This window comes from Chrysochloris asiatica, unplaced genomic scaffold (assembly GCF_000296735.1).
Source record: "Chrysochloris asiatica unplaced genomic scaffold, ChrAsi1.0 scaffold00020, whole genome shotgun sequence".
Taxonomy (NCBI): domain Eukaryota; kingdom Metazoa; phylum Chordata; class Mammalia; order Afrosoricida; family Chrysochloridae; genus Chrysochloris; species Chrysochloris asiatica.
Genome location: NW_006408538.1, coordinates 23,716,665 through 23,729,042, shown reverse-complemented (window position 1 = coordinate 23,729,042; position 12,378 = coordinate 23,716,665). Strand labels below are relative to the sequence as shown.

The 12,378-nt window shown below is 48.0% G+C and overlaps 1 protein-coding gene across 32 annotated transcripts in view; it reads left to right on the top strand.

Moving 5' to 3' along the window:
* Window positions 1-696: 696 nt before the first annotated feature.
* The window catches only part of KCNMA1 (potassium large conductance calcium-activated channel, subfamily M, alpha member 1), a 1,077,241-nt gene continuing 1,065,559 nt past the window's right edge, over window positions 697-12,378 (top strand). For 28 of the 32 annotated variants that reach the window (XM_006837432.1, XM_006837421.1, XM_006837418.1 and 25 more), the window contains exon 1: window positions 703-1,227. In XM_006837432.1, coding sequence (XP_006837495.1) covers window positions 862-1,227 — 366 coding nt within the window. In that variant the 5' untranslated portion in view covers window positions 703-861. Of the gene's footprint in view, window positions 1,228-1,957; window positions 2,006-12,378 lie in introns of those variants that run through there. The other 4 variants (XM_006837428.1, XM_006837410.1, XM_006837420.1 and 1 more) reach the window with 2 other exon arrangements.

The window sequence follows — 12,378 nt, the reverse complement described above, 5'->3', positions numbered from 1 at the left end:
CCAGTGCGCAGAGCCTCCTCCCCGCCCGCCTGGGGAGGCTGGAGCCCGCGCCCGCTCTAGTTGCTGCAGCTGCTGACGGCCGCGGGGAGCGCAGGGCGCGCGCTGAAGAGGCTCGGGTGGCGAGAACGGGCCGAGGAGGAGCGCAGGAAGCGAGGAGGGAGGCCGAGGAGGCTCAGTGACCGGCTCGGGGATCCCGGGACGATGGGCTAGTGGGCGGCGTCGGCGGCCCGGCAGCCGGCCACGGTGAACCTGCCGCGGCCGGGCGCGCACAGGGACGACGAGCAGGCGCTGAGCGCTACCCTGGGAGTGGGGGCGGCGGGGGTGTCCAGGGAGGAGGGTGCTGATTATACATTATTAGCGAGTTCGCGCCTAATCAGCCCAAGAACGACTCGTTAGCGGCGCGGGAGGCGCTGGGGTCCCGGCCCGAGTGCAGCGCACACGCGTGGCGCACGGAGGGCGGCGCGGCGCGGAGGGCGTGGGGCCGGCGTAGACCCCGGGTGCGGGCGGCCGGCGGCGGTGCCCCCTCGCTCTTGCTCGCCGGCGCACGGCGCAGCACAGCCCAGGGCGAGTGGGGCGCGCGCCGGGGGAGGGGGAGCTGCCGCGCTCGTCCCCCCTCCCCCCTGGGCGGGCGGGCCGGGGGGAGGGCGATCGGCGGCAGCGGCGGCGGCGGCTGGCTGTATATATCTCGGTGCACCCCGCCAGGTCGCGCATAGCGCCCCGAGCCCAGGCACCTCCCCGCCCCCTCCTCGCGCTCCGCGGCGGCGGCGGTAGCAGCAATATGGCTGTTGATGGGTGTTGGGGTTGGCGCTGGCGGCGGGAGGAGCTCCCCCGAGCCCCTGCGCCGGCTGCCCGTTGCTAGCTATGGCAAATGGTGGCGGCGGCGGCGGCGGCAGCAGCGGCGGCGGCGGCGGCGGCGGCGGCGGAGGCAGCAGTCTTAGAATGAGTAGCAATATCCACGCGAACCATCTCAGCCTAGACGCGTCCTCCTCTTCCTCTTCTTCTTCCTCCTCCTCTTCCTCCTCGTCCTTGGTCCACGAGCCCAAGATGGATGCGCTCATCATCCCGGTGACCATGGAGGTGCCGTGCGACAGCCGGGGCCAACGCATGTGGTGGGCTTTCCTGGCCTCCTCCATGGTGACTTTTTTTGGGGGCCTCTTCATCATCTTGCTCTGGCGGACGCTCAAGTACCTGTGGACCGTTTGCTGTCACTGCGGGGGCAAGACGAAGGTAACGCGCGCCCCAGGCGCTGGTCCCCTGCGCTCTCCCTGCCGCTTCTCGACATCCCCTGCAGCCCACCTCCTCGTTCCGCACACTGTCGTGTCTCCCTGCATCTCTGTCTGCTTTCCCCTCGCTGCCTTCCCTTCCGCCGGCTCGGCATTCTCCGATTAGGGCAGCGGGTGGCACGCCGGGGGTGAGGAGTTGTCCCCAACGGGAACACTCCTGGACGCGGACGCCCAATCCAGTCCCCTTGTTTATTGTAAGGTTGTTTGCAGCAGCGGCTGGAACCGGGCTGGGGGACGCGCGCTGCTTGGGTGTTGTGGTGCAGGGTAGTGAGAGCCAACCCCGCGAATGGGCTCCGGGTGTGTGTTCTGTGCGACTCACCTGGTGGGCGAGGGGACACCCATTAGCTCGCACTTTAGGAACCTGTTGGGGAGATAAGTTCGTGGGGTCACAAGGAAGGAAAAAATCCTTTGGGTGAAGGAGAAATCCTTTAGATTAGGGAATTCTGGGGGGGGGGGTAGGACTGTGGCCAGAGGCAGTGGGGGAACTTGGAGGGGGTGTTGGGCAAGAAAAAGTTGGGGATACCCACCCTAGTTTGGGAGGTATCCCATGGGACTGCTACTTTAGGAATGTTGCTGGGTCACCAATATGATGTCACCTCCTTCACTATCTTTGAATATTTTCTGAAACATGCTCCGCAACCCAAGTTCTTCAGCCTCAGTACTTGCGCCCCCAGGCTACCCACTTTAGGTCCCCAGAAATGCCTGCCGGAGCGCAGAACTGAAGCGAGAGGACTCCTCTGGAGTTGGCCAAGGCGGTAGTTTCACTCGGAGCCTCTCCCTCAGCGCTTTGAGGTAGCTGGATGATGGCTTCAGCTATTCCTGACGCAGAGACGCCCACCAGCCCCGAGTTTCCCCACACCCTGGATGTCCTGGCTGTCGCCCTGTCTGTAGAGATGTCTTCTTCCCCCCCCACTGACTGGAAGCTAGGGGTGGGGAGAGAGGTAGTTTTTGAAGGAAAACTGGATAATCGAAAGAAAGGGCTGGAGAAAAGAAAGTTGATAGAACTGCATTTTTGTGTGTACTTCCCATCTGAGGGGACCTCATAGCACTTCACTTTTGGAGGGTTGCATATCAAGGGGAATAATGCAGGTGGACACTGACCTTGGTCTCCAGTAGTCACACCTTTTTGTAGTAAAGTTAATCCAAGTCCCCCTTCCCCCAAACTTCTACAGGATACAGCGACTTGTAACCGTGAACATGGTTCCTACAGAAAGCAGTGAGGAAGTCTGACTCTGGGTGGAGGCCGGCTATAATAAAAACACAAGGGTGAACTGAAGCTCTTTTCTCTTGATCATTAATTATACATCATGCTGCGTGATGGAGCTCAGCTGTGTTTTGTGGCAGTGCATTTGTGTTTTGGAAAATACTGGTGTGTTGGAAATAAGGGGGGCAAAGATAAAAGCCCTTATTTTCTTCCTCCTCCTCCTCCTCTAGCTTCTCTGCAGGCCTCCAGATGTTGGCCAGTCAGCTTTCATTGGAGTTCCCTTCTTAGAGGTAGAGGTTTCCCTTCTTACTTGACAAGGAGGAAAACCTCCTAGCTTCCAGAGAAGTCTTCAGATTAAGCAAAATTTTAATGGTGAAACCAATGCCCGCCCCCTCCCCTCAGCCCTCCTCTGAACGCACACTTATTCATAGAACCTTTTTCACACATTGCCTTGTCATCACTCCTTCAGTCCTGTAGATTCTCCTCCTTTGCTGAGATCCAGTGACTGCTCTTGGGGGATCTAGCTCAGTGTCGCACAAAACCTAAAAGGTTCTCTAGACTGAGTGATTTTGGTGCACTTTTGAACAGCTTGCCTTCTCTCCAGAACCAGGCAATTTTGATCAGAATGCATACTTTGTTTTCAATGAGTACAAATAAGTTTTCGTGCTCCTGGGGTTTTAAACCCAGCTTCTGAAATGTCTTTCTACTCTGTGGGATAGATAGATATGCTACTGCAATGTAGGTGGCAAAATGCTAACCAGAGAGTTCACATACAGAAACCCTTTTGTTCGTGATGGCCAAGCAGAGCTTCTGTCCATTGCCTCAGGGGAAATCCCTCAAACCCGTCTCTTTAGTGTTTGGCTCTATTTTGTAGCTCCAAGACCTGCTGAGTTCTCATAACTGAAAGTTTTTGCAAGAAATCAGCCTGTGATAAGATGATCATGCTGACTGGGAAACTGTGAGGCAAATATAGAATGAGATCAAGCTACTTTTGATACCTTTAGATAGAGTCTGTTTAAAAATATGCCCAGGATCTTTTGGGGAGTGCAGTAGCTCCATAGGATAAACACTTGGCTGAGAGGCTTTCTGCTCCCTTAAGGATTTATAGCCACAGTAATCCTATATGGGGCCGCTATGAGTCAGAACTGATTTGATGGCACTTAACAACGGCAAGAATCTTTTCATACCTGGCCCTTGATTTGCTTAAGTCGTGTGTGTTGTTGTTGTTGTTAAGTGCCGTCGAGTCGGTTCCGACCCATAGCGACCCTGTACAGGGTTTCCGAGGGTGTAAATCTTTACGGGAGTAGAAAGCCTCATCTTTCTCCTGTGGAGTGGCTGGTAGTTTCGAACCGCTGACCTTAAGGTTCGCAGCCCGATTCGTAGCCACTACGCTACCAGAGCTCCTTAAGCTCCTATAGCTAATAACTTATGACTTCTTGTAAGCCTTTATTTCCACCCTTGTTGTTAAGTGCCATTGAGTTGGTTCCGACCCATAGCGACACTGTATAGGGTTTCCGAGGAGCAGCTGGTGAGCTTGAACTTCCGACCTTGCAGTTCAAACGGCTTTGCAGTCTGGTTCATGAACCCACAGTGTCATACCAGGACTCCCATTTCCACCCTAGAGGCCTGTATTTTTACTGCAATCCTGGGTTTTGTTGTTTATTCATCTTGCTTTCCAAGTATTTTGGACTTGAGACGGTTGAGAGGGCTGCATTTGGCTAAAGTATGGTATAATTGTTTTAGTGCTGGTTTTCCCAGGTAAACCCAGGCTGACTTTTTATGGAATTCTACGAGCCTTGTTCAGACGTGTTCAGACACATTCACTCTCATTCAGTGCCAAGACGATCTGACCAGGAGCTGGGTCCAGGAAATACAGGTCTCCTCAGTGTTTGATATTACATGGCTGATGGTTTCAGACCGGAATTCTGGAATTGCTAGGAATCCGTCTCTGGGATAGCCCATCCTTTTTGATCAGAGGAGCCTTTAGACGGGCGCAGTGGACCATCACTCCAACTGTATCTTTGGCCACTAGATCTCAAATGATGATTTTGAAAAGAATGGAATGTGGAATTTGTAGTAAATAAGAAAGAAAATTAATAACAATTTCCCTTTGGTGGGAACTTGAACACAATCATTCCAGCTCTGTGTTCTTTGCTGAACTTTTCAACATGGTTGTTTTCCTCTCTGTTGGATTCTCTCAGGGCTGTGTGTATTCACTTGGCCGTGACGTTTTGAGGACCAATCCAGTAGCAGACTGTCTTGAAAAAGAAACTGGGCTGGCAGCCTGAACAAGGCTGTGACCTTGAATAAGTCATTTCATATCTTTGGTCTCTTTTCCTTAGGTATGAAATGTGGGGATTGAATTCTCCAACTTCTAATGCCCCTTCTAGCTCTGTGCTTCTGTGTAGCAGAGTGGAAAGAATTGAAGGAACTCTGGGTAAAGTTTCCTAGCTCTGAATATGTTTGTAATTCCTTAAGGAATTCAGTCTGGGTGTGCTTATGTCTTTATTTCTGTCTTCCATGCTTTTTCCAGCATGCAACCACCTTCTCTTTAAATGTCTGGGGAAACTGAGGCTCTGGGCCTGGTGTTCTGTAGGGGTTGTGGCTTAGACTTAGAGTTAGACTCTGGCTCCTAATGTGAGCTGTCCTGCCTGGAGAAGCCTGGCTGTGGTCTCAGGTGATCTGAATGTAATGGATTACTGAGGCGATGTCTCCATGAGAAAACATGTTTTCTGTCAGGCTTGTGACTTATGTAAATATCAGATCTCGTTGTTGCTGTTAGACGTCATGGACTCACTTTTGACTCATAGTGGCATTAAGCACAACAGAGCGAAACCATGCTGGGTCCTACACTAGCCTTACCAATTCCTGTGTTGGAGTCCATTGGTGCAGATACTATGTCAGTCTGTCTTGTTGAGGATCCTCCTCTTTTTTGCTGATGGTCTACTTTACTAAGTGTGGTGTCCTTCTCCAGGGATTGGTCTCTCCTGATAACATGTCCAAAGTATGAGAGACTCACCATCCTCTTTCTAACTGTACTTCTTCCAAGACAGATTTGTTCTTTCTTCTGGAAGTTATAGTATATTCAATATTTCTTTGCCAACACTGTAATTCAAATATATCATTGTTCAGCTTTTGCATGCATATGAAGCCATTGAAAATGCCATGGCTTGGGTCACATGCCCCTTACTCCTCCAAGTGACAATACTGTGAGGAGTTCTTTTGCAAATTTTCCCAGTGCAGTGTGTCATGTGATCTCTTGACAATTGCTTCCCTGGGCATGAATTGTGGGTCCATGTAAAATGAAATTCTTGGTAACTTCCATCTTTTCTCTGTTTATTATAATGCTGTTTATTGGTTCAGTTATGAGGATTGTTGTTTTCTTTACATTGAGGTGAAATTCATACCGAAGGCTGCAGTTTCTGATCTTTGTCATTAAGTCCTCCAGTCTTCCTCCAATACTGATGTCGTGTTGCTCTTCTTGGATTATTTGCTCAGCATACAGAGTGAATAAGTGTGGTGAAAGGATACAACCCTGACATACACTTTTCTTGATTTTAAGTCATTGAATGTCTCCTTGTTCTGTCTGAATGACTGCTTCTTGGTCTATGTATAGATTCCTCAGGAGCACAATTAAGTGTTCTGGAATTCCCATTCTTTGCAATGTTATCCACAGTTTGTTATAATTCATACAGTTGAATGCCATTGCATAGTCAATAAAGCACAAGTAAACATCTTTCTGGTATTTTCTGCGTTCAGTCAAGACTCATCTGATGTCAGCAATGATATCCCTCATTCCACGTCCTCTTCTGTGTCTGGCTTGAATTTCTGGCAGTTCCCTGTCAATGTATTGCTATTACCATTTTGAATTAACTTTAGCACAATTTTACTTGCATATTATATTAATTATATTCTGCAATAAATTCTGCCTTCTGTTGTATCACCTTTCTTTAGATCCCTTACAGTCACTTGGCCAGGTTGCTGTTTCCAAATTTCTTGGCATACAAGAGTGAGCGTATCCAGCATTATATCTGTTTGTTGGAACCTTTCAAATCATATTGCGCCCATCCCTGGAGCCTTGTTTTTCACCAGTGCCTTCAGTGAAGCCTGGATATCTTCCCTCAGTATCATTGGTTCTTGAGCCTATACTGCCTTCCGAAGCAGTTCAACATGACTGATATTTTTGGTGTAGTAACTCCTTAGATAATCTTGTTTTTTTTTAAAGTTTTTATTGTGAATTGAGTATAGTTTACATGGGGAAACATTGCAATGATTACAGTCTCCTCTGTGCATCATCATTCAACAGCATTTGCTTCTATTTCCTCTGTGGGGTTTTTTTTTTTTTTTTTTTTTTTTTGGGGGTTTTTTTTTTTTTTTTTTTTTTTTTTGGGGGGGGGGCATTGAATGTTCACAAAACACTCAGAAATATATAATAATCTAAACAACCAAAGTTGCAAGCCTGCCTCCTGGCTGTCAGCACACAGCCTTTCTCTTTCTATGAGTCTAGAGTCCTCAGCTGCTCCCTTTTTCCATGTCCTCGTCTCTGCCTCCATCTCTGGTGTTGCTGCTTCTCTGGATAAGGTCCCACATTCCCCTCATGCTCTTCTCCTCCTTTCATGGTCCTAGGGTCTTCTGTTCCTGGACTGCAAGATTACTCCCCAATTTTTGTTATAAAACTTCTACCTTTACAGTTCTGACAGTCGCAATTAGTCATGATAACAATTATTCACTGTTTAATTGTAAGAATCTTATCCCCATCTCTTTCACCAGACCCATCTAGACATGATGAATACTATTCAGTAGGGATTCTACTACCTTCCCCTGCACCCTCAGGAAATAAACTCCTTTTTGAAAACTTGTAAGCCAGTCACTTCGTGGTTTTGTGGTGTTGTTGTTAAGTGCTGTTGAGTTGATTCCAACCCATAGTAACCCTGTATAGGGTTTCCAAGGAGCAACTGGTGAGCTTGAACCACCGACTTTGTAGTTCAAATGACTGATGCGTTAGCCCACAGCATCACACCAGGACTCCATATATAGCCCCCTCCCCATTTTAGGTAGCCAATGTCTTAAGTTGCCCATCCCTATCCACCCTGTATATAGAGGGGATAGGATTGATCCCTGATGTGAAGACTCCTTCACTCTCTGTTGGTATTTTGAGCTACTATATCCGTAAGTATAGGTCAAGTTAGTCAAATTGTAGCAATTTACACTTATTTCCTTTATTTAGATATTCTCTTGAGGCTTCAATATTTTGCCCATAAAATGCCACAATATTACAACTTTTGGCTTGCATTTTTAAAAAATTTCATTCTTTCACCTAGAAGAATGCTGTGTTCGGGAATTCCTCTTAGGTTGTCTAACTCCAGGTCATCACACAATGATGTCATACTTTACCTGAACTTCTGGAGCCGCTTTTTGATGAAATCATGTATTCATCAAAAATGTTACCTCATTTCTTTCATAGGCTCTGGCCACCCTCAAAGGCAGTCTCTTCTGATGTCCATTTGTTTTTTTCTTTGTTTTCTGGTTTCTCAAGGACCTTTTGCTTTCTGCATGCAAATGCCCTTGATGTCACCCTACCACTTGTTGGGTTTTCAGTCAGTACCTCAGATGTTCTTGAGATGATCTCTAAATTCAGGTGGGATATGGTCAAGTCATACTTTGTTGGCACACATGGGCTTTTCATTTTCTTCTGCTTCAACTGGAACTTAAATATGAACAATTGAACAATTGAAGACCAGTTCCACAGTTGGCCCCTGGTGTTCTGATTGATGATATTGGACTTCTCTGTCATCTCTTTCCACAGATGTAATAGATTTGATTCCTGTGTATTCCACCTGGCAATGTTGGCATGCATAGTCATTGTCTAATATGTTTTGTAAAGAGGTATTTCCAATGAATAGGTCATTGGTCTTGCAAATTTTATCGTGCGATACCTGGTATCATTTCTCTCACCAAGGCCAAATTTTCCAACGATGGAGCCATCGTGGTTTCTAACTTTTGTATTACAGTCACCAGTAATTATCCGTGCATCTTGATTGCATGTTTAATCGATTTCAGACTGCAGAAATTAGTTCAAATCTTCAATTGTTTTATTTTTGACATTAGTGGTATGTGTGTACATTTGAATAGTAATCACGTGAACTGGTGTTCCTTGTAGGTGTATGGATATTATCCTCTCACTGACAACATTATGTTTCAGGTTAGATCTTACAATGTGTGTATGTGGTTGTTGTTGTTAAGTGCTGTTGAGTTGGTTCCGACTCATAGCGATCCTGTGAACGGTTTCTGAGAAGCAGTTGGTGGGTTTGAACTGCCAAATCAGTAGTTCGCAGTCTAGTGTTGATTTTACAGTGCTATGTATGTATATTGCTGTTAAGTGCCATCGAATTTGTTCCGACTCATAGTGACCCTGTATAGGCTTTCCAAGGAGCAGCTGATGGGTTTGAACTGCTGACAGTGCTATGTATAGTGCCTGGTACTTAGTAGGCCTCCTATATAGAAGAGTTAGCTCAGCTTCACAAAGTGTTGGATTTATTTTCTCTTTGAGTCATTGAACTTGTGGCCTTTGAAAGACACAGGCTGTAGTAAATACAGTTTTGTAGCCAGAAGGATGGTCAAGACCTGGAAGTCCTATGTCAAACAACTAGGTGTAGGGTGTGACTGAGATTTGGGCTCAGGGCTGTGGGCTGTTGCATTATGGAAGATGGGGAGGCTGCATGCCTGAGGCTCTAGTGGCAATGGTCAGGGTTTTGATGGTGGGAGGGCAGTAGGGCACAGTGGGGAGAGGGATCCAGTCAGCAGGAGTGCAACCCCGTGGTGTTTGGTGGGTGGGCATGTCTGCCTATGATCATGCTCCAGAGGAGGGGCAGATTCTACCCCTGCTATCCTGAGTCCAGAGTTCATGGACCTGTTCATCACACACCAGTCTGCACTCTTTGTACCTGGATCTGCTTTTCCTCAGCAGTCCTTAAAGAAGTGCTTTCCAAAGTTTATTCTGTGGAGCACTTATCTTTGGAGATACCCTGGAAGAAAATATTGGGAGTCATGGTGCGGTCTCTCTCAGGGGTTCACACAGCAGACTTAGAGAAGTCGGGCAGTAGACACTGTTTAAACTGTTCTTGAATGGACTCATTGTAGGAGGTCTAAGAAAAAGTGCAGCCAGAGTGCTCCTTGGAGGCCAGGATGGCCAAACTTTGTCTCTCATACTTCGGACATATTGTCAGGAGGGACCAGTCACTGGAGACGGATATCATGTTCGGTAAGGTGGAGGGTCAGAGAAAAAGAGGAAGACCCCCAGTGAGATGGATTGGCATCAATGGGCTCAAACGTGGCTACAATTGTGAGTGGCCCAGGATTGGGCACTTTTTTGTTCTGTTGTACTTAGTGTCACTCTGAGTCAGTACCAACTTGATGGCACCTAACAACAACAACAACAAGCAAGCCAGCTGTGCAGTGTCCAGGAGACAGCCTGATGACCTTGGAAGGATCTTGAATTCTTTGTACTTCACCTTTTTCACCTGCAAATTTGTTTCTAGTTGCCATTGAGTTGGTTCTGACTCATGCGGAACTGATGGATACAGAAGGAAACAGTGCCCAATTCTGTGCTATCCACAGGATGTTCCTGAAGGATGGTAATAGAGCACTACCCTGGGAGAGCCATGCTTTCATTAACCTTAGTCTACAGTGTTTCCTAGGAAGATCCTGGTGACCCATGGAAGCCTTTGGAAGCCGTGGACTGCATCCTGATGCCTGGGGTCCTTGCCCAGATATGCACCAGGAAGAACAGAAGAGTTGCACTCTTGTTTGGTCTGGTGAAAGGATTTGAAGGTCAAGGTCTGCTGATGTCTTCCCTTAATGTGGACATTCATTGGGTGCCTGGTAGCAGTATTAGACACATGACTCGATGTCGATTATCCCTGATGTGACGTGAAAGGGGCTGTGTCTTAACCCTATTGGTTAGGGTTTTGACCTCACCATCTTGTCTTTTACCGGATTGGCTAATTGTAAGTTGAGGGTGTGTCTCACCCAATTGCTTAGGGTTTCAACTGCGTTGTCTTGCCTTTTACTGGATTGGCTAATTGTAAGCTAAGGCTGTGTCTCACCCTATTGGTTTCAACCACAAAGAAAGACCTCTGGGAGCCTACAAATCGGGCTATAACCTCAAGGTCAGCAGTTTGAAACTACCAGCTGTTCCACGGGAGAAAGATGAGGCTTTCTGCTCCTGTAAAGATTTGAAGCTTTATAAACCCTGTGCAGGGTCACTAAGAGTTGGAACTAACAAGAAAGCTTGAGGGAGAGAGTTTGGGGCTGGGGAAGTTTGGAGTGTCTTTGTTCTAGGAGGTGAAAGTCCACCAAGAACTGGTGTTGGCCAGTCTATAGTATGAGGACAACAAAGGGGAGTTTCGCTAAATAGCCTTAAAAGAAAAAGGGGCTAAAATGCGGTTTATTCTACTTGGGTGCCAACCCTACACTCCATCCTTTGAAGGGAAGACACTTGACTTTTTCTTAACAGTAGCATTTTGACTTTTTATAAAAAACATGATTCCAGGATGAGAGAAGCCTGGTTCTGAAGCAGTCAGATTGGTACTGTTGCCCTGCCAAGACCTCTTTCTCCAAGTGGCCCAGTGTGTGAATCCCTTCCACTGGCACCACCTTCTCAGGATGTGAGATGGGCAGAGCCTCCAGTGAAGAGGGCTGTGTTTGTGCTGTATTGCCACAGCCTCTGGGGAGGTCTGGAGGCCAGAAAAGGCCAAGTCCCCCCACAGGACCTCTGGAATGCTAGTCTTCTGGGTGTAGCCGGGAGCACAACAGAATCTTCTTTTTTGAAACCTTTTTGAGTCTATAACCTGCGCTCTAGGCCCATGGAGAGGGAAGTATGGGGGCCACTCTCAGAGGTAGGAATGTGGACAGAAGGCCCAAGGGACAATTGCTTGGGCATGTCAGATCTCATCCTCCTGGGCCCCAGAGTGTACCTTGTTTTGAAAGCTTCTTAAACCTTAATATGCACACAAACCACCTGGGAGACTGTTGAAATGAAGATTTTAGATTGTAGAAGTTTAGCGTAGGGTCTGAGATTCCAAATTTCAAACAGTAGCCTGGACTCTCTGGCTGGTGCAAATGGTGTTCTAGTCCCCTCAGAGGTGCCTAGAAAGAAAGGCGTGGTGAGCCTGAAAAGTCAACCATTGAAAACCCTGTGGAGCACAGTTCTACTCTGACACACTTGGGGTCACCATGAATTGGTTTAATAAGACCCCACTGCTGCTGCTGCTGCTATGATGGCCACACCTTGAGTTCCTCAGCCTCCAGCCAGTCCATCCTGGAGAACAGGCCCAGTTTTAAACCTAGGTGAGAGGAGGAAGGTACAGCCAGGTTGTGAAAATTCCACTTAGGACCCACCAGGGAACACTGGACTAGTCCCCTCTTTATAACGCCGATTTGCCTGGTGCCTGTGCCCAAGGAGTCTGCAGCACTGCTCGTGTGAGGTTGGATTGTGGCCGGCAGAGTGACATTTTGTGGATGTCTTGGGGGTGGTCTATGTGTTCCCATCAATGTGTGGCTTGCTCTTGCATCGGTAGGCCACAGTGTGAGGGGTGAGGCTGTCCAAAGTCTAGAATGGCAACTCAGCCAAACCACTGTCTTACAGAATTAAAGGCCAGTGGTCTAACCAGCCCCTCACTGCGGTGATGCCCCAGGAAGCCAGCTTGTGACCACTCCTCTGGAACATTTGAAGCTTTGTAGGCGGCAAAACTGCCCACTTGATTTTCCAGAGACCTGGGTGGACCTCCCCACAGTTGAAGGTTTGATTTCAAAGATTTGGGCTCAAGATCTGGTCGCTGATTGGAGAGATGTGTGTGGGGCTCTCCAGTTCAAAGAAGCCAGCAGAAGAAT